The sequence below is a fragment of the Trifolium pratense genome, linkage group LG2, assembly GCF_020283565.1.
Source record: "Trifolium pratense cultivar HEN17-A07 linkage group LG2, ARS_RC_1.1, whole genome shotgun sequence".
Classification (NCBI taxonomy): domain Eukaryota; kingdom Viridiplantae; phylum Streptophyta; class Magnoliopsida; order Fabales; family Fabaceae; genus Trifolium; species Trifolium pratense.
The window spans coordinates 67240025-67266218 of NC_060060.1; the positions used below are offsets into that span (position 1 = coordinate 67240025).

The 26194-nt window shown below is 34.3% G+C and overlaps 4 protein-coding genes across 4 annotated transcripts in view; 1 reads left to right on the plus strand and 3 right to left on the minus strand.

Annotated features, from left to right (window-relative positions):
• Positions 1-21231, minus strand: part of LOC123905269 — a 30284-nt gene extending 9053 nt beyond the window's left edge. Inside the window, exons 1-5 of the mRNA XM_045954883.1 lie at positions 21178-21231; positions 16702-17024; positions 16479-16611; positions 15978-16382; positions 15532-15854 (exon numbers count right to left, since the gene is read on the minus strand). Of these exons, the coding sequence (XP_045810839.1) occupies positions 15532-15854; positions 15978-16382; positions 16479-16611; positions 16702-17024 (1184 nt within the window). The 5' untranslated portion in view covers positions 21178-21231. The remainder of the gene's footprint in view (positions 1-15531; positions 15855-15977; positions 16383-16478; positions 16612-16701; positions 17025-21177) is intronic.
• Positions 17227-18763, minus strand: LOC123911263. The gene is made up of 2 exons (XM_045962645.1): positions 18139-18763; positions 17227-18058 (listed from the first exon to the last, which is right to left on the minus strand). The coding sequence occupies exons 1-2, from the start codon at positions 18753-18755 to the stop codon at positions 17284-17286; spliced, it is 1392 nt and encodes a 463-aa protein (XP_045818601.1). The 5' UTR covers positions 18756-18763; the 3' UTR covers positions 17227-17283.
• LOC123905270 lies at positions 18976-20459 on the minus strand. Its single transcript, XM_045954884.1, has 3 exons — positions 19826-20459; positions 19090-19720; positions 18976-18991 (listed from the first exon to the last, which is right to left on the minus strand). The coding sequence occupies exons 1-3, from the start codon at positions 20457-20459 to the stop codon at positions 18976-18978; spliced, it is 1281 nt and encodes a 426-aa protein (XP_045810840.1).
• Positions 21232-22713: 1482 nt separating the features above from the next.
• LOC123908628 lies at positions 22714-23948 on the plus strand. The gene is made up of 2 exons (XM_045959322.1): positions 22714-23038; positions 23247-23948. The coding sequence occupies exons 1-2, from the start codon at positions 22814-22816 to the stop codon at positions 23694-23696; spliced, it is 675 nt and encodes a 224-aa protein (XP_045815278.1). The 5' UTR covers positions 22714-22813; the 3' UTR covers positions 23697-23948.
• The last annotated feature ends 2246 nt before the right edge of the window (positions 23949-26194 follow it).

Here is a 26194-nt window from a genome sequence, read left to right on the forward strand (position 1 = left end):
TAATATGAAATGAAGACGCATGTACTTGATTTAATGTCTTGTTGTACATGATGTGTCGTTGTCTTACATATTGTTTTATTATAAAATATATGTATTGACGTGTGGTTAAGATTACATATACTAGTTGGTATATAAGTTGTTACATTAGTATATAGGGGAAACCGTATGCCTGTGTATTTTGTAGTTGGGTGTATGTCAAGAGGACTTCACCGGGGTGTTTGTATAGATGTTTAGGTATCGTATTTTACGATTACCCTTGTATGCGACATGCGTGTAAACGATGTCGATACTAGTTTCTTCTTGGGAAGAATATGCTTAGAAAACGATAGAACCATTAGGTGTGAGCACCGAGAATTCTAGTGGAAGAGTGTAGGTGGGTTTGAGATAAGTGGGGGAGAAGGTTATATCCCTCTGAGATGTTTCGAACGTGAGAAGATGAGATGAGTAGAGATGTTCTTGAAGCGGAATATTCAGGAATTGGTGACGTTGTTCGAAGTGGAATGAATGGGAGCAACGAGTTGTGAGAGACTACTAGAGGAGAAGTTGTCAGGCCAAGTGTTTCGCCGTAGGAGCGTCGGTGATATTGGTTAAGTAAGATGAAGAGCATTCGGGACGATTGAAGATTGTGTGTTGTACTAAAAGTATGAAGGCATCATTTTTGTGGACCAAGGTTGAAGTACATGTTTGATCGGAAGGAGTCGAATATGTAGAAGAGGAAGTGATTAGGATTCTTGAGAGGTGATGATTTTGAAGTGAGTTGTCATCCAAGTGGATCGGATGTTGTAGCGGATTCTTGAGTAAGAAGTTTTACGTGAGTCGTGCATATGGTAGTAGGTTGAATTGGTTGAACAATTCGGAGTTCTAAACCTAGTGTGTGAGGTGATTTCTAGAAGAGGTTTGACAAATTTAGAGAAATGGATGTGAAGATTAGTGAACCGTTAGTGTTAATTAATCAAGGAAAAAGAAGTGAATTCTCAAATGAGATTAGAATGGAATTAAGAGGCATGGTGATAGGATGAGTATGATTGTTGAATCATTAGAAGTAAGGATTGTATGAATAATTGAGTTTATTCGAAGATGGAAGTATAGGATAACGATTCGAAGGATTTTGTGAGAGGCTTGTCGAAGAAAGAGTAATTGGATTTGGATAATGACCGGACAATTGGTGTCACATGTCGAACGAGAACGTAGAGTATTGGAGGTTGAGATGAAGCTAAGTGAGTAGTAACATCTTAGAATGATTAGAAATAAGAAAGTTAGCCGTTGAAGAACGTGCAGAGAATGAGTAATAGGAGGTCATGTTGGAAGTGACTTGTGTTAGGTGAGAGTTTGCGAAAAGGATTACCGCACATGTGAGTAGATGTTGTGTTGAGCACATATAGTAAGGAATTGAAGGCGATGCCTAAGGTAAGTGTCGGAGAGCATTTTGTAGTGCCCACAAGATAAGAGTGAGTAAGTATTTGCTAAGGAATTTGGATTTACGAAATAGGAAAGTCAGTGGAGACTAGTGTTGATAGATGCATCGTGGATGTTGATGTAGTATGGTCATAATCGGTGGCAATTAAGCATAGGATTTTAAATTGTTTCATCATGGATGATGGAATGGTAGTGATTTGATGTATAACTTAAAATATATTATGGACGAGAATTTTTGGAAAATTTCTAGAGATATCATATTGGGAGTAGACAAGCAGTCATTAGTAAGAATACTAAGACAAAAGTTGATTAGAATTTAATGGATAGAATTAGATCGTATGACGAGTATTTGGAGCTTTGTGGATTAAATTCAAGAGTTTGATTTTGGTATCGAATATATTAAGAAGGAGTTTATAGATAGCTATCCATAGAGAGATGATGATTAGTAGAGGTTAGAAGTGAATAAGAAATCGATGAGTGAATAAATGAAGAAGAATATGCTTGTTGCAATGCAAGATGATAGGGAACATCAATAAATGGATTGTGGGCGAATTGAAGAAGTCGTTTGGAATCAACGAGATGGAAGTTATCATTGTTTGGAGAACCAATTCTAGGAACTGGCCTAATTTTGAAGTAGTGAATTACTAAAAGATTAAGGAGGAGTGGTATTGGAAAATGTTTTCATTAAGGAATGCAAAAGTTGGTTAAGAGATTACTTAGGAAAAGAGTAGTCGTATTGGGATTCGACTCAATGATTGGAGATATGTGAGAAAAGGAATTTGAAAGTTAGAAACGATAATTTCTAGAATGTGTCGAGGAAGATTTGGAATAGTGGTCATCAAGTGATTGTTGGAATTGCATTATCGAGTGATAAGTTGGAATAAGATTCGGATATGGATAAGTGATGTAACACGGTTAAGTGATTCATGAGGGAATCAAAGACTTATAGGATTTGTGGAGCATTTCACGTCTTTTCGGAGTGTGTTCGGATGGTTTGTCCTTGTTTTGGGTAGTGTTGTGAGTACCGTAGAATGTTAGTCTATCGATGTTTCGTGCAAAGTAGACGTTTTAGCGGTTTGATAAGAATGATTTATGCCGATATCATGATTGTTGACTATTTATCGACAAATTGAGGAACTGGCCGTCCTTGATCTCTTGTTGATAATAGACAAAAATTGTGTTGGATGAGATAAACTAATTTTGTCAAACTTAGTTTTGTGTAACGTTTGGAGTGTTTTGTTGGAAATTGGATAAAGGAGTTATCCGGAGTTATTTTAGTCGCGTAATTTTCGAGGGCAAAAATCTTTTAAGTGGGGGAGAATTTTAACGACCCGATTTTTATTATTCGCTATTTAAGTGTTTAATTAATTGTTGCGATGACTTTTAATTAAGTTAGTGGTGAATAGTTATTTATCGAGTGTATTAGTTAATGAGCGAGTTAAGTCGCGTTTGTGAGAGTTAGCGTCCGTGAGCTTTAGTTGGGCCGAGTTATTAGGTTTTTGGCCCATTGGGCCTATGTCACAATAAAGGGGAGAGCTTTATAAGCTCAAAAGGAGAGAGAGAGAAACTCATTTTCCTTGTGAGCTCAAGAAGAATGAAGAGAGAAGGAAGAGGAGGAGAGCTAGGGCAAGAGGGAAAGCTTGAGATTCAAAGAGGAAGCTCGAGATTTCGTCGGATCTAAGGTACGAGAGTTAGATTTCATATTCATGAGTGGTCATAAAGAGGGGAAGATGTCGATTCCTCCATTCTCAAACTCTTTCACTCATTTTCGTTTTGGGTTGTGAGATTTTCTTAATGAAAGTGAAATCTATTGATCATAACATGTTTAATAAACTCTTAACAAGTTGTATGAACGAATTTAATGGGTAAAAATGAGAATTTGTGGATCTTAGATCCAAGAACAATGTGTTTTATGAGTTTTGAGTAAAATGTATAGATCTCTTACTTTATGACGTGTTTTGAAATAGATCTGTAAATCAATATGTTCTTGTATGTTTACGTATGTGTAGTAGACATGAAAACAAACATATTTGGGTTTTATAACATGTAAAATGGGGTTATAGGGCCAAATAAGTGAGTTTTGGACCATTTTTCGTATGAACATGAAGAACATCAGATCTATCACGCCCAGCGTGACCTTTCACTCCCCCAGCGTGATTGTCCCTCAGCACTGACGCGCAGCGTGATCCCCATCACGCCCAGCGTAATCCTTTTGGAAATGTTGTTGGTCGTCTCGGGTAGCATGATTCTTATCACGCGCAGCGTGATCATTTCCACGCGCGGCGTAGCCTTGTGTCACGCGCAGCGTGAACCCTTCACGCCCCCAGCGTAGTTCATTTTTGACAGTGTTGACTTTTGTTGACTTTTGATAGTTTTGACCCCGGAACCTATTTTACCCAGTTTTTCGCGTAGATTCCGATTCCGGAGGTTGTTTTATGAGATAATGCATGCTTAATACAATTGACTTATATTTTGGTATTGTGTTAAAATGCGAAATAATTACATTGTATGTGATAATCGATGTATGTTGATGGCATGAATTAATTGTGTTTGTATGCAATTGTTAAATGGTTGTTGATGATGTTTGTTTAAATATCAAAGAAGTATATTAAGGTGTAAATCAACTTAATAAAGAATGATATTAGAATTATGTTATTCTAATAAAGAAGTATATCGAATTATGTTATTCGATAAAGACGTATATTAAGGTATAGTGTTATCTTAATAAAGACGAAATGTTGGATAGTGTTCCACATTTATAAATGACGAGCTTAATGCTTAATGCTAAATGTGATTGTTGAGGTGAGAATATTCATGAAAACATACATGCATTCATGAATTATACTAGGGATATTGGATATTCCAATAAAGAAGGATATCGGATTATATTTATCCGATAAAGAAGGATATTAGAGGTGAGATACTCTAATAAAGATGATGGTACCACATGCATTAGATATGTCTAGGATGACATGACATGAAGTTGAAGCATTAGAATGCATTAGGATATATGTGCAATTATATGATAATTGGTATATGTGACGCATATTTTGGCTAAGTGTGCTAATTGTTATTTGATTGATTAATGTTTGATTATAGTGGTATTGAAACTTATAATTGAATGGTGAATGATGATGTATATTTATAGTTTATGAATATGCATGATGTTGTGATAAAGTGTTTAAGTATTACTTACTTACACTTGTATGATTTGATTATGTTATCTAACTCTCCGTTTTGTGTATTTGACTGGTTTGGGACCAGATTTCACAGGTGTTCGTCGATGTAGAGTCGTCGGCGAAGCTCAGCTCTGATTGTGACACGGGAAATAGGGGTTTTATAGGTATATAGAGTCTCCTTATCTAGGTTGTTTTGTATAGTTAATAAATACATTATTTGATTTAAGATTTGTATAAACAAGTAGTCTTACTAATTAATTAAATTAGTAGTATTTTTATGAAGTATGTAATACCTGAACCAAGATTTTATAATAACAAACTTTGATTTTCCGCTGCGTATTTTGAAAAAGATTTATCATGGTAGAATTTTATTAAATAATGGGTTTGGGTGTTACAATTGGTATCAGAGCCCCGTTGTCTTCCGACTGTGTGGGTTATGTGTCGATCAGAGCAGGTCTGTGCGGTCAGACCAAGTGAGTATTGTGTGTCAGTCGTGTTTGTCTAACAATTTTGTGTTTGTTTCATGAATTTACTTAGTGTTGTTTATTCATGAACTATGAGTGATGTGAATTGGATTAAATTATCCATTCTTTTTGTGAGTAGTTGTGTGAGTGTTATACTTCTATGTTATAATAGTTGTATGTGCTTAGAGTTTAACCTTTGTGTAGTTTAAACTTGGTTGATTGATGCTTATTTGCTAATTGTTGATGATCCGGCATGATATAAAACTGCATGTGACGATCCGACATGATATAAAACTGCAGGTGATGATGATTTGAAATAATTTTAAAAGAAAACTAATGATATTTCTTGATGATGAAGATTTTGGTGGAAATGTAGAGTTATTTTCTTTTGAGTAAGTGAAAATTGAATTTTCAATGATAGTGAGAAGAGTAGGATGTTAGTGAATCCTAGTGTGTGTTGTTATATGTTTATTTATAACTTGTGATAGATTATTACTAGCACCTTGGGTTGTTAGTATGAGTCATAGTAGATGACTTTGTTTTGTTCTTTAATTGAACTATGTGAATGTATTCTCGCGATGAGGACTTATTTGAGAACATGCTATATTTATACATGTTTGAGTAGTTGTTGTGAATAATATGAAATGAAGACGCATGTACTTGATTTAATGTCTTGTTGTACATGATGTGTCGTTGTCTTACATATTGTTTTATTATAAAATATATGTATTGACGTGTGGTTAAGATTACATATACTAGTTGGTATATAAGTTGTTACATTAGTATATAGGGGAAACCGTATGCCTGTGTATTTTGTAGTTGGGTGTATGTCAAGAGGACTTCACCGGGGTGTTTGTATAGATGTTTAGGTATCGTATTTTACGATTACCCTTGTATGCGACATGCGTGTAAACGATGTCGATACTAGTTTCTTCTTGGGAAGAATATGCTTAGAAAACGATAGAACCATTAGGTGTGAGCACCGAGAATTCTAGTGGAAGAGTGTAGGTGGGTTTGAGATAAGTGGGGGAGAAGGTTATATCCCTCTGAGATGTTTCGAACGTGAGAAGATGAGATGAGTAGAGATGTTCTTGAAGCGGAATATTCAGGAATTGGTGACGTTGTTCGAAGTGGAATGAATGGGAGCAACGAGTTGTGAGAGACTACTAGAGGAGAAGTTGTCAGGCCAAGTGTTTCGCCGTAGGAGCGTCGGTGATATTGGTTAAGTAAGATGAAGAGCATTCGGGACGATTGAAGATTGTGTGTTGTACTAAAAGTATGAAGGCATCATTTTTGTGGACCAAGGTTGAAGTACATGTTTGATCGGAAGGAGTCGAATATGTAGAAGAGGAAGTGATTAGGATTCTTGAGAGGTGATGATTTTGAAGTGAGTTGTCATCCAAGTGGATCGGATGTTGTAGCGGATTCTTGAGTAAGAAGTTTTACGTGAGTCGTGCATATGGTAGTAGGTTGAATTGGTTGAACAATTCGGAGTTCTAAACCTAGTGTGTGAGGTGATTTCTAGAAGAGGTTTGACAAATTTAGAGAAATGGATGTGAAGATTAGTGAACCGTTAGTGTTAATTAATCAAGGAAAAAGAAGTGAATTCTCAAATGAGATTAGAATGGAATTAAGAGGCATGGTGATAGGATGAGTATGATTGTTGAATCATTAGAAGTAAGGATTGTATGAATAATTGAGTTTATTCGAAGATGGAAGTATAGGATAACGATTCGAAGGATTTTGTGAGAGGCTTGTCGAAGAAAGAGTAATTGGATTTGGATAATGACCGGACAATTGGTGTCACATGTCGAACGAGAACGTAGAGTATTGGAGGTTGAGATGAAGCTAAGTGAGTAGTAACATCTTAGAATGATTAGAAATAAGAAAGTTAGCCGTTGAAGAACGTGCAGAGAATGAGTAATAGGAGGTCATGTTGGAAGTGACTTGTGTTAGGTGAGAGTTTGCGAAAAGGATTACCGCACATGTGAGTAGATGTTGTGTTGAGCACATATAGTAAGGAATTGAAGGCGATGCCTAAGGTAAGTGTCGGAGAGCATTTTGTAGTGCCCACAAGATAAGAGTGAGTAAGTATTTGCTAAGGAATTTGGATTTACGAAATAGGAAAGTCAGTGGAGACTAGTGTTGATAGATGCATCGTGGATGTTGATGTAGTATGGTCATAATCGGTGGCAATTAAGCATAGGATTTTAAATTGTTTCATCATGGATGATGGAATGGTAGTGATTTGATGTATAACTTAAAATATATTATGGACGAGAATTTTTGGAAAATTTCTAGAGATATCATATTGGGAGTAGACAAGCAGTCATTAGTAAGAATACTAAGACAAAAGTTGATTAGAATTTAATGGATAGAATTAGATCGTATGACGAGTATTTGGAGCTTTGTGGATTAAATTCAAGAGTTTGATTTTGGTATCGAATATATTAAGAAGGAGTTTATAGATAGCTATCCATAGAGAGATGATGATTAGTAGAGGTTAGAAGTGAATAAGAAATCGATGAGTGAATAAATGAAGAAGAATATGCTTGTTGCAATGCAAGATGATAGGGAACATCAATAAATGGATTGTGGGCGAATTGAAGAAGTCGTTTGGAATCAACGAGATGGAAGTTATCATTGTTTGGAGAACCAATTCTAGGAACTGGCCTAATTTTGAAGTAGTGAATTACTAAAAGATTAAGGAGGAGTGGTATTGGAAAATGTTTTCATTAAGGAATGCAAAAGTTGGTTAAGAGATTACTTAGGAAAAGAGTAGTCGTATTGGGATTCGACTCAATGATTGGAGATATGTGAGAAAAGGAATTTGAAAGTTAGAAACGATAATTTCTAGAATGTGTCGAGGAAGATTTGGAATAGTGGTCATCAAGTGATTGTTGGAATTGCATTATCGAGTGATAAGTTGGAATAAGATTCGGATATGGATAAGTGATGTAACACGGTTAAGTGATTCATGAGGGAATCAAAGACTTATAGGATTTGTGGAGCATTTCACGTCTTTTCGGAGTGTGTTCGGATGGTTTGTCCTTGTTTTGGGTAGTGTTGTGAGTACCGTAGAATGTTAGTCTATCGATGTTTCGTGCAAAGTAGACGTTTTAGCGGTTTGATAAGAATGATTTATGCCGATATCATGATTGTTGACTATTTATCGACAAATTGAGGAACTGGCCGTCCTTGATCTCTTGTTGATAATAGACAAAAATTGTGTTGGATGAGATAAACTAATTTTGTCAAACTTAGTTTTGTGTAACGTTTGGAGTGTTTTGTTGGAAATTGGATAAAGGAGTTATCCGGAGTTATTTTAGTCGCGTAATTTTCGAGGGCAAAAATCTTTTAAGTGGGGGAGAATTTTAACGACCCGATTTTTATTATTCGCTATTTAAGTGTTTAATTAATTGTTGCGATGACTTTTAATTAAGTTAGTGGTGAATAGTTATTTATCGAGTGTATTAGTTAATGAGCGAGTTAAGTCGCGTTTGTGAGAGTTAGCGTCCGTGAGCTTTAGTTGGGCCGAGTTATTAGGTTTTTGGCCCATTGGGCCTATGTCACAATAAAGGGGAGAGCTTTATAAGCTCAAAAGGAGAGAGAGAGAAACTCATTTTCCTTGTGAGCTCAAGAAGAATGAAGAGAGAAGGAAGAGGAGGAGAGCTAGGGCAAGAGGGAAAGCTTGAGATTCAAAGAGGAAGCTCGAGATTTCGTCGGATCTAAGGTACGAGAGTTAGATTTCATATTCATGAGTGGTCATAAAGAGGGGAAGATGTCGATTCCTCCATTCTCAAACTCTTTCACTCATTTTCGTTTTGGGTTGTGAGATTTTCTTAATGAAAGTGAAATCTATTGATCATAACATGTTTAATAAACTCTTAACAAGTTGTATGAACGAATTTAATGGGTAAAAATGAGAATTTGTGGATCTTAGATCCAAGAACAATGTGTTTTATGAGTTTTGAGTAAAATGTATAGATCTCTTACTTTATGACGTGTTTTGAAATAGATCTGTAAATCAATATGTTCTTGTATGTTTACGTATGTGTAGTAGACATGAAAACAAACATATTTGGGTTTTATAACATGTAAAATGGGGTTATAGGGCCAAATAAGTGAGTTTTGGACCATTTTTCGTATGAACATGAAGAACATCAGATCTATCACGCCCAGCGTGACCTTTCACTCCCCCAGCGTGATTGTCCCTCAGCACTGACGCGCAGCGTGATCCCCATCACGCCCAGCGTAATCCTTTTGGAAATGTTGTTGGTCGTCTCGGGTAGCATGATTCTTATCACGCGCAGCGTGATCATTTCCACGCGCGGCGTAGCCTTGTGTCACGCGCAGCGTGAACCCTTCACGCCCCCAGCGTAGTTCATTTTTGACAGTGTTGACTTTTGTTGACTTTTGATAGTTTTGACCCCGGAACCTATTTTACCCAGTTTTTCGCGTAGATTCCGATTCCGGAGGTTGTTTTATGAGATAATGCATGCTTAATACAATTGACTTATATTTTGGTATTGTGTTAAAATGCGAAATAATTACATTGTATGTGATAATCGATGTATGTTGATGGCATGAATTAATTGTGTTTGTATGCAATTGTTAAATGGTTGTTGATGATGTTTGTTTAAATATCAAAGAAGTATATTAAGGTGTAAATCAACTTAATAAAGAATGATATTAGAATTATGTTATTCTAATAAAGAAGTATATCGAATTATGTTATTCGATAAAGACGTATATTAAGGTATAGTGTTATCTTAATAAAGACGAAATGTTGGATAGTGTTCCACATTTATAAATGACGAGCTTAATGCTTAATGCTAAATGTGATTGTTGAGGTGAGAATATTCATGAAAACATACATGCATTCATGAATTATACTAGGGATATTGGATATTCCAATAAAGAAGGATATCGGATTATATTTATCCGATAAAGAAGGATATTAGAGGTGAGATACTCTAATAAAGATGATGGTACCACATGCATTAGATATGTCTAGGATGACATGACATGAAGTTGAAGCATTAGAATGCATTAGGATATATGTGCAATTATATGATAATTGGTATATGTGACGCATATTTTGGCTAAGTGTGCTAATTGTTATTTGATTGATTAATGTTTGATTATAGTGGTATTGAAACTTATAATTGAATGGTGAATGATGATGTATATTTATAGTTTATGAATATGCATGATGTTGTGATAAAGTGTTTAAGTATTACTTACTTACACTTGTATGATTTGATTATGTTATCTAACTCTCCGTTTTGTGTATTTGACTGGTTTGGGACCAGATTTCACAGGTGTTCGTCGATGTAGAGTCGTCGGCGAAGCTCAGCTCTGATTGTGACACGGGAAATAGGGGTTTTATAGGTATATAGAGTCTCCTTATCTAGGTTGTTTTGTATAGTTAATAAATACATTATTTGATTTAAGATTTGTATAAACAAGTAGTCTTACTAATTAATTAAATTAGTAGTATTTTTATTACTTTGGCATTTCTCCGATGGATTTCATTACTTTGCGTGATCATTTTGTCCAGTTTACAGCTTCGGCAGGGGTATCTCGAGCGCGACGGTCTTTTCTACAGCTTCTTTGGCTAGTTTGTGTTTGGGTGATATGGTCAGAGAGAAATCATCGCTTGTTCAAAGGCTCAACAGGCACACCTCATCTTTTGTTGGATAAGATCAAGCTTTTCTCATTTAGGTGGTTGAAGTCGACGAGTTTCACGTTAGCTTTGAACTACCCTAGCTGGTGGTCTAGTCCACTGTTGTGTTTGGGTCTTGTATGATTTGTTTGTGATTGCATCTCTATGACTCTATTGTAAACTTTTTTAGTCTACCTTGGCACGTCTTGTGCTGAGGAGGCTGTTTGTGTTAATATATTTCATTTTGGCTTCTTCAAAAAAAAAAAAAAAAAAAAAAAAAAAAAAAAAAAAACTTTGATTTTCCGCCGCGTATTTTGAAAAAGATTTATCATGGTAGAATTTTATTAAATAATGGGTTTGGGTGTTACACGAAGAACTGTTTTGGGTGGCACAACGATGACGGGAAGAATTGAGTGAGTGAGTGAGTGAGAAAGAGATCATGTGTTGCAATGACCATTATAATATTGTAAGTGGCTAGTCCATGATAGCATTCGCCATATATGTATGGGTCCCCCTAATATGAACCCCACAAAAAAAGTCCAACCACAAACCTCTCTATTTTAGTTTCTCCTTTTATTGGTGAGTGGGTCCCACGAAATTTGTAAAAGAAAAAAAAAACAGATTTTGTAAAGAGATGAGTGGTTAATTATGTTTTTACCCCTTTGAATCATTGAGAAACAAAACAAAACAGATCTTAAACATACATTTGCTTCTGACTTTGTAAAGAAAAACACAAAAATTGCTTATGACTCAAAGTCCAAAGGCACATGGCTTCAGCCATGACAGTGTAGGTGTTGTTGTAGAAAAACTTGAAGAAGATGAATCTGGAATTTGAATCGTACAAAGAGAATATTAAATTGGATATAAATTATTTAATTGGAATTGGTTGAATTATTTAATTATTGTTTTGTTTTTACGAGAATAAACTTAAGAGAGTATAAAATTTCTTTTAAAAAAAGGTTTTATATATAAAAGAATAAATCAAATTACACAGATTAAAATCTCCGAAATCAATTTTTTATCAAATTTCATGGTGCTTTCATAAAAAATAGTCTTCGATGAGACTTTTATTACAACCGATCCATATATTCGGAGTTCGATCATAAAAATTATAATTCTAATTTGTTTGTAAGTCCTATGAGACTGTTATTACTATATGTCTATACATTCGGAGTCCGATCATCAATTTTTTTTTCTCATTTCGTTATTAGTCCAATTAAGTAATATTAAACGGTCAGATTGATAAAAAGGTAATGCTATATATAGCGAACAAATTTCTTCATGAATTTCACGAATTGTTTTTTTTTTTCGCTTCCTTCCAACAAAAGTTAGTTGTCCACGACTTCTCCACGTGAATCCAGCACTTGTTACTAAATATATCTAGCTAGTCATCTGCTAGCTACATACAATTTGTCACTTTAACATTCACTTAATATTTCTACAGCTTGATGGCACTATTGCAACATCAAATTGATCACGTTTCTGTTTTTATTTTTTTAATAGATTGTTCCTATTTTTTAATTTTGTTTACCACCGGTATCCAGCCCATCGGACCGCTTAATTTAGTTTGGTTGAAAGTTCTGACATTAAGTGGTTTCAATCACCTCCTGATAGTAGTTGCGGGAATCAAACCATGGTTCTCTCGATCGTAATAAATATCATGAAGAAATCATATTTTGAGTTTTTTTTCCTTCTTTTTTGGACGTACAAATTTTTTATGATGTTCTAAACCTATCTACTATTAAATCACTTAAAAATACAACTTATCTTAACTTTATGGATTAAAATTGAGTGCATAATAATTTTACGAAGACTAAAAATTTATTAAAATTAAGTAAAGACTATACTTAGAAGATCACTATTTTATAAGGACTAAAAATATATTTAATTCACCAATCGTTAGTTGGTTCAGTGGTGATTGACGCTGAACTTGGTAGGGAGGACCACGGTTCGATCCCCCGCAACTGCGATCGGGAGGGGCTGGAACCACTTGATGTCAGAACTGACCCCAAATCAGATTAAACTGGTGGTGAAAACAAAAAAAAAATTAATTCTACACTAAAAAATAATTTACCTATTTTTGTTTTATTGCATTATTAAGATTTTTATTTACACTTATTTAAGATGTTGCTGAGTGAGTGGACAATGATCATATGTATATGATACATTATAATTTATAATAGTATAATAAGGCATGCAACTTTGTGCTAAAAAATGATAAATTAATGAAAACAGTGCATTCGCTATATTTCACGAAATTTTTTTTTCCGCTTGATTCAGCATTTTTCTTGATAAAATTCAAAATCTTCATTAAAAATCGGTAGTTTTAGTCAATTTCATCACCCTTTCATTAAAACTAGGTTTCAGATGAGATTGTTATTATAATCGATCTATACATTCAGAGTCCGATCATCAAAATTATTATTCTCATTTGTTTGTCAGTCCAATTAGGTTATTTTGAACGGTTGGATTGATAAATCTTCATTCAGTAGTTTTAGTCAAATTTCATGGCACTTTCATTAAAACTAAGTTTTCGGAAAGACTGTTATCACAAATCATCTATACATTCGGAGTCCAATCATCAAAAAATTTATTCTCATTTGTTTCTTAGTCCAATTAGATGACATTGAACGGTCGAATTGATAAAATTCGAAATATTTGATCAAAATTTGTAGTTTTAGTCAAATTTCATGATCCTTTACTTAAAATTATTTCATGACCCTTTTATTTTTATTCTCTTTTGATTTTCATATACAGTACATATTAATTTTTTTTTTAAAAGTAAAAACAAAAAAAAAATCGACAAAAAGAGTAAAAATAAATTAAAAAACAATAATAAGGATTAATCATCATCTTCATCCTATGGCTTTCCTATTGTCAGCACCACTTCCCAACTAAAAAAAATCATCATCTTCTTTCAACTTCTAACAAAAATAACCCAAAAAAAAAATCAAACAATTCAACGCCGGTAACATCGTCAACGCCGAGACGCTGTAACGCGGGCGCGGTGACTTCATGACCGGCACCGGCTGTAACACCCAAACCCATTATTTATATATTTCTACCTTTAGTAAAATCTTTTTCAAAATACGCAACGGAAAATCACATTTAATTTATTGAATATCGGTTCGAGTATTACACTCCTCTATCAAAATAATACTAATGTAATTAATTAGTAAAAATAGGGTTTATACAAATCTTTGAATCAAATAATGTATTTATTGATTATACAAAACAACCTAGACAATAGACTTTATATACAATATAAAACCCTTTCCCGTGTCACAATCAGAGCAGAGCTTCACCGACGACTCGACATCGAATACCACAAAACCTGTAAATCTGGACCCCCAACGGTCCAACACATAACACATAAAAGAGAGTTAGATAACATACTCAAAATATACAAGTGTAAGTAAAGGGTACTTAACCACTTCTTCATAAAACATGCATAATCATACATTATACATATACATCACTATCATTCATGCATATTCATATATCATGCATATACTTCATTTATCACCTAATCAATCATTCACAAAATACATCAAACATATAGTTTCACGTCGTCTCGGACAATACCAAAACATCAACAAATACATTGTTCAGATTATGGTCATGACGGACCCTGCGTTGTTCATTTTATAGTCATGACGGACTCTGCTCCTCACATACGGATTAACAATCAACATTTACCAAGTATGTGTCAAACACCATTTATTATAAAATGCACACATAATCCCTAATGCAATCTAATGCTTCACATTCATGCTATGTCCTCTAGACACCTCTAATGCATGTGGTACCATCTTCTTTATTAGAGTATCTCACCTCTAATATCCTTCTTTATCGGATAAATATAATCCGATATCCTTCTTTATTGGAATATCCAATATCACATATATTCATGAATGCATGTATATGTTTTTCATGAATTCACTCACAATCATTTTAATTAGCATTAAGCTCTTCATTTACTAATGTGGAACACTATCCAACATTACTTCTTTATTAAGATAACACTATACCTTAATATCCTTCTTTATCGAATAACATAATTCGATATACTTCTTTATTAAGTTGATTAACACCTTAATATACTTCATTTATACTTCATACATGATTAACAATCATTATAAGCATCAACAAGCATCAACAAGCATCAACCAATCATGTAAGAATAAGACACTGATTTGAAACTACATGCAAAGGAAGATAGCAGATGAAAAATTGCGAAATCTGCAACATTTTCGCCTGAGGCGAAACAAATTTCGCCTGGGGCGAAATTCTACTGGTTGCTCACTGACTAATTTTCGCCTATGAACGAAGTTAATTGGGGCTTGATTTGGGAAGAAGTTGCCTTGGGGTTGATTTGGGTTTTCATGTGGGATTATGAAGTCTTGTTGTGGATTTAATGATCTCTGGTATTCGGTGAAAGCAGTTTGTTGATTATTTCTACCGCTTCCGCCACTACTGCTTCCACTTGTTTGCCCAGTAGGATCAAAAAATTGTAAATGAACTGGTTCATTAAGCATCTGACTCATATCCTCTATGCTCATACTCAGTACTGGATCACCCTCTCGGTACTCCGGCAGCTGATTCAAATTAACCATGCTACTCAAATCCGGTCGATATTCTTGTTCACCGGCATTTTGATTTTGTCGTGCCGAAGCCTGAGATGATGATCCAACCCCCCCCCCCCCCCCCCCCCCCCCCCGCCGGCGCCCTCTGCTGTGCAAAGAATTCCTGCAATACATGTTGGACCCGTAGGTCCACCCGGTCATCAAATGATGCTTCGAACTCATCGCGAAATTCTTCTCTATACGTGGCCCTCATTCGCGCTTCATACTCATCATCGGTTTCCTCTCTTTGAGTTGGACGAGAGCGTCCTGTACTCGATGAAGATGAAGATGTGTAAGTGACATCTCTCAAACCAGTTGGGTCACTTGCATATAGAGAAGATGTACACCCAGCAGCGAATTTGCGACCTCGAGTCGCACCACCAGCATTCTTAACAAAAGCCAACGACATCTTGTTTCGACGAACATCCTCATTATCTCGCCTATGAGGTGGTAGTCGTAGTTGGCTTGCATTATATTCTTCAACCCAAATTTGCGTCAACCTCTACAATAAATTAAAAAAAAATTATAATTAATTAATTATAATGTTTAGATATAATTATATAATGTTTAAAAAATAATGTTATACGAAATAAATAATAAATAATATATATAATTAAATACTTACCGACACTTCTTGCGCCCTTGCCCCCGTCCACTCACCGGAATCTGCATACCGGTGCATCATGTCATTCATCTCCATAAAGGTGGGTGGACGACCAAATTGTTGGATGAACTCAAGACGAAGCGTTCCGGCAGATTTAGACCCTCCAGAGTGTACGCACGCACGATTGGCTTCATCAGTATTTCTGTTGGCTTTGTTCTTTATACACTTTGCAATATACTCTTCCTCTTCCCATCTGCGGCAGAGCATAGGGTATGAATTGCCAGCGAGCCAAAGTGGTGGTTTTGAAGGATCCTTTTTAATCTTTTTCCGCGCTTCAAAAAGTAAGGTCGACAGACGCTTGGTGGCTTTTTTGTTGAATATACGCTCAATAGCCGCTGTGTGGTGATTCAGCCAAGTTACTTGCGACTACGAAAAATAAAGAAAAATTGTTAATAAATTAGTAAATATATGTTTAGTAACAAAATTGATTGGATAAAAAAGTAATTATAAATAAAAACGTACCCTGAAGCCATTCCAAAATTGTTGATATCCACGCTCATCTGCCCTGACCTCCGTCCAGTTGAGATATGGAGCCTGGAATTTGGATTTCAATGCATTATTGATTGCCTTATTCGCCGGATTTTGGGGTTGCAAACTGCACAATATATATATATTAGTTAAGAATAATTATCATATATATCCAATTAATTTATTAAACACAAATTCTTAATAATAATTAACTTACTCTGTGGCGGTATATGGCATGATGATGGGTCTACCATGCCGGTCAATCAACAATTCATTTTGAGGAGCTAAAAGTGCAATATCGGCTATTTCCTCGTCCTCGTGGTCATCATCGTCGTCGTAGGAGTCGTACTCCTCTTCCACACCGTCTACGGTTCGAGACTTGGGCATACCCTCCAACCATCGATTCCGAACAACGCGGCGGGGTAAAGCACGTCTACGTGGAGCGCGTCCGCGTCCGCGTCCGACACCCGGTGCTGGTGGAATATCATCAATGTCATCATCGACATTGTCATCATCAAAATTTTCTTCATCTGGATTCATCTATAATAAAAAAATATATGATAAATATATTTATATAATTAAGAAATACATGACAAATATATATATAATTAAGAAATACATGACAAATATATATATAATTAAGAAATACATGACAAATATATATATAATTAATTAAGAAATACATGACATATATTGTTTTATAATTCATCATCATTAAACGATAAACAAATGCAACCAAAAACAAATATTCAAGTACAACGATTAATATTATTACAACGCGGATAACTATATTATAAAATTAATTGTCATCCCAATCTGATACATCTTCATCATCACTGCCTTCATCATCACCATTAGCTTCGACGTCCTCTTCATCAACATCACCATCAGAAGGTACTTCTTCGGCTTCTTCTTGTACACAAAGTTGATTAAAAGTTTCAACTGCAATGACATCATCAACATTGGACATCTCATCTTCCTGATATGGTTCATCTTCACGTTCATCTATCTCATTTTTTTCAATCAGACCCCTTGGTTTTGATGTTATTGCGGCACACCAACCTCGCTTATCCCTTGTAGTCGATGGATAAGGGACATAGTGAACTTGTCTGACGTTATGAGCCATAGCAAACGGATCATACAATGGATAATGTTTGTTCATTTTTATGTCCACGGTATTAGTCTTTGAATCATATCTGGTACCTCTATTTGAAGGATCAAACCATTTACAGTAAAACAACACGACTGTTTTCTTGTAATCAAGGTAATTGTATTCGATTTCAAATATGTTCTCAATGACACCGTAAAAATCTCCTTCACCATTTTCAGTCACACCTTTCATACACACTCCACTGTTTACTGTTGTTTTTCCTTCACTCCAACTGTGTGTCTCAAATCTGTAACCATTGACAAAGTAGGTGTGCCATTGTTTAACGGTTGACTTTGGGCCATCAGATAAGTTTCTCAAGTGTTGTATGACACGAGTTGCGGGTGTTTGTTGGTACATGTATTCTTTGAACCATGCTGGAAATTCCGAATTGATTTGAGCAGAAGTATGTTGTGTTAAAAACATCCTAAGTTATTAAATATCGTTAGTTATAAGCGAACTTAATTGGAATAAATAATTATTTATTAACTAATTAAAAATACTCACTGTAAATATGGCTCGACTTCATTGCAATTAATCAGCAAGTGAACATGCGCCGAATAGAGAACTTTGTCACCAGGATACAACACTTTCTCACCACCACCATTACGACCAGGCAAGCTGAATATTGACATGTTTAATGGGTGAATTCTCACAGGCCGAGATGTTTCAGTTTCATTGCGAATATGACTTGATGACAACGTGTCTTTGAAGTAATGCGAACAAAAGTAAATTGTTTCGCGGTGTAAGTATGTTGCACAAATTGAGCCTTCGACCCTAGCTTTGTTTTTCACGGCACGTTTTGCATAACCCATGAACCTTTCGAACGGGTACATCCATCTATATTGAACTGGCCCACCAAGCCTAGCCTCGTATGCAAGATGCACCACAACATGCTCCATAGAATCAAACAAGGCAGGAGGAAATATTCTCTCCAACTTACACAAGATCAGTGGAATGTCATTTTCCATCTTGATGAGATCAGCCTCTCTTAGCGTTGTCGAACACAAATTCTTGAAAAATTGACTGATTTCAATAAGCGGATTCAATACATGTTGGGGTAAAGAACTAAATGCAATCGGAAGTAAAGTCTGGAAAAAAACATGACAATCATGACTTTTCATCCCACGCATCCTTCCATGGTCAACATTAGCGCATCTCGCCAAATTCGACGAATAACCGTCCGACATCTTCACTTCTTTTACCCATCGACAAACAGATTTTGCTTCTTCAGGAGATAAAGTATAGTTTGCACGAGGTTTAAGAAGTTTGCCGTTAGATGTCTCCACCAACAACAGTTCGTTACGTTTGCAATACAACCCTATGTCTCTCCTCGCGTTGTCATTATCTTTCGTTTTTCCTTTGACATTCATGACAGTGTTAAAAATATTTTCAAACACATTTTTCTCAATATGCATAACATCAAGGTTGTGACGTAAAAGGTTGTCTTTCCAATACGGCTGATCCCAAAAGATACTTCTTTTTGTCCAGTTGTGTGTTTGTCCATAACCACGCGGTTTAGATGCAACACCACCTACAACCTCAACCTTTGGAATATCTTTCACTTTGTTCCAGACTTGTCGGGATGTCAAATAATCTGGTGGATCACGAGTCTCGGTGTCACCATGAACAAAAGCATTTTTATTTCTTCTAAACGGATGATCAGTAGGCAAGAACCGACGATGACAGTCAAACCAAGTAGCCTTCCCACCGTTTTCTAACCAAAACGCTTTGGTGTCCATCATGCAAATAGGACATCCTAGTTTACCATGTGTCCCCCATCCAGACAACATCCCATATGCAGGAAAATCATTAATGGTCCACATCAAAGCTCCTCTCATATTGAAATTTCGTTTTTGGTTGATATCATATGTCGCAACACCGTTCCACAATCTCTTCAAATCATCAATCAAAGGTTGTAAATAGATATCAATACCAACAGTTGGACTAGATGGGCCTGGTATTACAGCGGCTAAAAACATGTAAGGTTTTGACATGCACATATCAGGAGGAAGATTGTACGGGGTAACCAGAACAGGCCAACATGAATATGGAGTGGCTGATACTTGAGTATATGGTGTAAATCCATCTGAGCATAACCCAAGTCGGACATTCCGTGGCTCCGAAGCAAATTCAGGATAAACTTGATCAAAATGCTTCCAAGCCATTCCATCAGAAGGATGTCGCAACTCACCTGACATTTTTCTCCTTTCATAGTTTTCACGATGCCATGTCATTTTACTGGCTGTTTGCATCGATGCATACAACCTTTGCAACCTTGGTATTATGGGTAAATAGAACATCGCCTTTCTTGGGATTGGCTTCCTTCTGACTGACCGTGAATTTCTTGTTACACGATATCTTGGTTCTTGACAAAATTTACATTCAAGTAATGCACCGTCATCTACACCAAATTCGTTGCTATAGTACAACATACACCCGTTAACACAACAGTCAATTCTCTTCGCTCCGAGTCCTAACTTTGCAACCAATTGTCTTGCTTCGTAATAATTTTTTGGCAAATCAAGAGGACGGTCTATTGTTATATCCAACATCAATTTTGTTATCAAGTCCATGGTGTATTCTGAAACAAGACATTCAGACTTGATACCCAAAAGTCTAATACACACCGTTAACTTTGAGTCTCGAGAGCCTTCACACAACGGTGTATTTGTCTCTTTCAAAAGATCAAAAAATCGCTGGGCTTCCTCATTTGGTCTCTCGACGTTAACATCAGCGTCATATTCATCATCAGCAGGGTCGTCGACATCATTTGGCACATAAATCGGCGTATTAAACCCAAGGACATTAGTTATCATATTGTCCATCTCATTAAACAGATCATAATGCTGATGATAATATTGGGGAACAACAACGGGCTGAAAAACACTGCTTGAAGCACGATTTTGATTCACGGGAACAGTCGTGGAACATCCTTCGCCATGACTTGACCAAACCCAATAATTAGGTTGGAATCCCTTTTTATATAAATGAGACCTAATTTCATCTTCGCTCTGTATTCTTGTACATCGACAAAGTACACACGGACATCTAATTCCCCCTTCACGTATCACAATGTCATTATATTTTACTGTATTGATAAACATTTCGACCCCTATTTTAAATTCCTCTTTAACCCGGCCCCTCTTTCCAGGATTATGTCTATCGTACATCCAATTACGATTGCTAAAATCCATATCTGTGTAGTTTAATTAATATATAATTAGATCGATATATGTATTAAATTTATTACTTTATTTTTCAAAAGTATTTTGGACATATATATATGTCTACTCAACAATAACATATAAACTTTTAACATTTTATTTTTAAAGTTTATGGTTTATTAAATCTAAAAAATACTAAGTTTTTTAGTTGACAAAACTACCGACTTTTTAACATATATATTATAATTTTTTAAAATATAATTGTTTTTCTTTTTTTAAATACATAGTAATAATAAAATGCTAGTAACTATTTCTAAGTGTACGGTAAAAATAAAACTATCACTAAATATTATAAATTAAAATTACATATATTACTTACTTGGGTGCCGGGTAGAGTCTTACTTGGCGCGCGCTCCTAACCACAAACTCCGCTCCTAACCCACGACCTCCGATGACCACGAGAATTTGCTAATAAAAATTGTAAATAACAAATTATTAGAACATATACATTTAAATAACAAAGTAAAAATTTTAACTTTAAAAGTAAAACACAAACACTTACCACTTTTTAGATGGAGATATGAAAATTACATTACTTTTTTAAAAATACACAAACTGTTAAAAAATTTCTTTTTTAATTTTTTTTTTTAAAAATTTCGTTTTTTAAACAAATAATATAAATATACTGTTTTTTTGAAAAAAAAATACTTATTTAAAAAAAATAATTCTGTTTTCGAAATAAACAAAATTAAATATATTTTTTTAATTTTTTTTACAAAAACAATAACTTTTATACATATTGATAAGAAAATATTAGTAACAAATTACAAAGTATTAATTAATAACTATTACTAAGTATACGGTAAAAAAAAACTATCACTATATAAATTAAAATTACGTTACTTACTTGGGTGCCGAGTAGATTCTTACTTGGCGCGCACCTAGCCCACGAACTTCGCTCCTCACGAGAATAAGACTTGCTATTAAAAATGGTAAACAACAAATATTAGAACATATACATTTAAATAACAAAACAAAAATTTTAAATTCGTAAAAGTAAAACACAAACACTTACCACTTTTTGTATGGAGATTAAGTTGAAAGTATGAAATTAGAGAAAATTTAAGAGAGAAGTTAGAGAAAATTTAGAGAGAGAATGGAAATGAAAAAATGAAGTGAAGGAGTAGTAATATATAGGAGTAGTAATATACAACCGTTGGAATTTAAAATTCAAATACGCCTTACTGACGGCCATAATCCGTCTTAATTGTGCAACGGTCCATAACATTACTGACGGCCTGGGACCGTCGTAATTGCTGTCTGCATTACTGACGGCCCAGGACCGTCTTAATTGCGCAACGGCTATATATTTACTGACGGCCTGGCACCGTCTTAATTTCGCATGCATTACTGACGGCCTGACACCGTCACTAATGCGTAATAGTACCGTTTTAAATTATTTCGTTCTTCAAGAAGCAATACTGACGGCTCCTAGCCTTCAATAACCCACAAATGCATTACTGAGGGCTAAAAGCCCTCAATAAGTTTGGTCAGTAATATTATGTTTTCTTGTAGTGAATATTCCCTAAAAAATATTTATTTTGGTGCTCCAAATTTTAATCCAATTTTTATAGACTTAGGCGGTCACCCTCTTCGTCCTGCCCCAAATTTGCCCTGCAAACTATAGTTTTTTTTTTTCTTTCTTTCTATCAAACCAAAAACTATATAGTCTAATCAATAGAAGATTAAATTAATATAGGTTGCCTAAAATAATATAGAAGAGATTAATATAGGTGCACGAGTAATGAGTTTGTGTACTATTAAAGATTAGCCACTTGGATGACAAGTCATAGCAATAAGTAGCCAACGACCAACACCAATTTCGACATTTCATACCTTCAAAAAGTTTCCACCATTATATAACCACCTCAACCTGATCAAACATTTTGCTCACAACTACTAGAAATTAACAAAGAACAAAGAAAGTAGAAAAACCACTCTTACATATTAAGGCTATGGTCTTACTTCTGAAAGCACTAACCATGAGTCCAAAGAAAGAATCTCCTATAGATTTTGAAGCTTCACAAAAGAATAGAAAATGGGAAGAATCACTTTCTAATCATGAATTATTTAAGGATCAAAAACATGATCAAGGGAAAAGAAAATCCATCTTTGATATAGAACTTCACATGAAAACACCTTTGCCTTCAGATAAATGGCAACAATACCTCACTGTTCAGGTACATACATACATACATATATATATATATATATATATATATATATATATATATATATATATATATATATATATATATATATATATATATATATATATATATATATATATATATATATATATATATATATATATATTAGTGTATTTTTATACTTTTATGTGCGCATGTATTAATTTCATTAACATATATTTTAATTTTTCTCATGCAGTCAGGGCAAATACACTTGTGTAACACAAGGATGAATATGAAAACACAAGAATCAAAGAGAGAGTGGCCTTTACCTGAAAAAACATCACTTGGTCAAATAAGCTTAGACCTTGAGCTTAATTTGACATGTGAGTCATTGAAGAAAAAAGATGAAAGTAATTATGAGAATTTTGAGAAGAAGAGGAAGATTAATCTAGTGAATGAATTATCAATTAGCAAGAGTAGTAAAAATGATTCAAATGTTTTAAGTACTACTCCATCATGGTTATCATCATCAAATGGTGATGATGATTACAAAGAAATGATTGCAACAGTTTGTATGAAGTGTCACATGTTGGTAATGCTTTGCAAATCATCTCCTTCTTGTCCTAATTGCAAATTCATGCATCCACCACAAGATCAGAACACTTCTAAATTTTTGAAGGGAACAAGGTTTAGTTTCTTGTCATAATCAACAACAACCACTTCAATTGGTCCAATTAATAAGCCTACTATGTTATCTTTTATTTTTATTTTATATAAATATATTTAAAACAAAAGGATGGTGTTTAATCTACCTCTACCAAGTAGTTGTAATTTGACTATTAGAATTAATTATGAGTGTCAATGGGTGACTTATTAGAAACTAACCTTGTGTATCATAATCATCATATCTATATATATAAATCCTAGATAGTTGTCCAATTGACTATCTAAACTCTAATCCACATCACCCACTTAAACCAATGAAAACCTTTCATTTAGCTATATCCACCCACTTACATTCATTTAATGTGTGGTACTAAATGTTATTATTTTATTTTATTTTATTATTATTATTATTATTATTATTATTCTTTTGGGTTACTATTCATTTTAATTTTTTTTCTTCATTTTATTATTTTGTGTATTTTATTATTTTTGGTTCATAATAGGTAATGCTTTTGCTAATAATCTTTTGTTCAATCTTTGTGTATATAATTAGTTGGTCGATTGTCAAGACTATTTACTGATGATTTTGGTACGCAAATTCATCGTCACATTCTTTTGGTTGATCCAAATAAAAATCAATTTGAAGTGTTAATAAAAAAAATAGATAAAATAAAATTTACTGATGGTTTGTATGCTGTTCATGATTTTTATCATATTCAGTTTTGAGTACGCGGTTAAGTTGGTTTATCTTTGCCTCAATATGTTTCAAATAATTATAAATGACAGATTTGTTAATGAAGTAGTTTATCCAACTCAGAATCCTCCAATGAAATTTATAATAAAAAAAAACTTTTTATGTTCCAACATCAATTGTTTTTCAATGGTCAATTATATGTTGGTATTTCTAGAGATATTTTAAAGAATGAATTAAAATATTGCTAACCAATGTTAATGAAGAATATACCAAGATGACTTCAAATGTAGTGTATAAATAATTTTTTTAAAATGTATAAACACATATTTAATATCTATATCACATTTAGATAACTTCTATATTGTTACTATTATTTTGATAATACTTATTTTTCAATTTTAGATTTACTACCTATACAAATAATTTTTTTATGTTATAGTATAAAACAACGCATAAAACCCGTGCGATAATTTTTTATGTTATAGTATAAAACAACGCATAAAACCCGTGCATCGCACGAGTAATTGTCTAGTTTATGTATATACTAGTATAAGAGTATTGCTCTTGTTTATTTATCCTAAATTATGTACTATGTTATTAACTGATTTAACTCAGTACAGTAGTATGTTTCTTAAAGTTGTAGTGAAGTATTCTGTATTCTGTATTATGATTTTCTTTTCTAGTAATGAGAATGGAGTTTCAAATATATCGAAAATCAAGCGGTTAATTTAATTCAATTGTATTTGTTCAAAAAAATAATAATTTTATTCAATTGTATTGTATAGTATAAATCTCTGATGTGTATTTATAATAGTCAAAATCAGTGATGTACTCCAATCTGGATCCTCGGCTGCAGGACTGTTTGCTGCGGCTGCTGCTGCATCATCCTGGCCCTAGACTTAATCACGCACGCTGAGGCAATTTTACTACATACCAGTCCCAAAGCATGTAATTAAACCAGTCCCAAAGCATGTAATTAAACTGATATTTGTCAATCTAACACAATTATATGCGTATAATATGCAAAGTATTTATTATACCTGCCACAAAAATTTTACATGCCGCTTTCTTTGTTTTCTTCATTCCCACAAAATCTTTCATACAATTCCTATAACAATATACGGATAAAGCTTTTGTGCCTCAAATTCCAAATTAGCTTTTTCTTGAGTTGTCCATCAGTATTGTTTTTCTTAAGGTGAGTCAACCATTCATCATATCATAATATTTTTATTTAATTTAATAACATTCCAAACAGTGCTTATGGAATAAATTAAGTGTTAGCAAGGGTGGGTAAACAGTGTAGTGGTATTGTAGTGTCATTCTATATAGTATGTGAAATTTCAAAATGATTTCACACCGTAACAACCGCATTAATTACACGCTGCAACAACCGCAATGACTGCAATCGCAACAACCGCATCTGTGATCGCAACTATAATTTAAGACCTTGCTCGCACACAACAGAACAAAGCATTGGCAGCGGTAGTTATTTGGTTCCATATATGCAAGCGGTGTAAAGGACAAAGTGACCATGACAGGAGGATAAAGAAAAAATATTGCATAGAATAGACTGACTTGGATTAGACAAGCCAAGAGTAATTTTTATGCAGACAGTGCCAAGAGTATAGAAGTGAATCTGTAATTGTATAGGAGTGAATTGATAAGCCAAGAGTAACTTTTATGCATATAATTTGTATATATAGAAGTGACTCATATAAGCCAATAGTAATTAAAGAAAATCATGTATTTAAATGATTCAATTAATATGTACCAAATAATTACATACTTTGGGACTGATATATAGTAAAATTGGCTCAGCGTGCGTGATTAAGTCTAGGACCAGG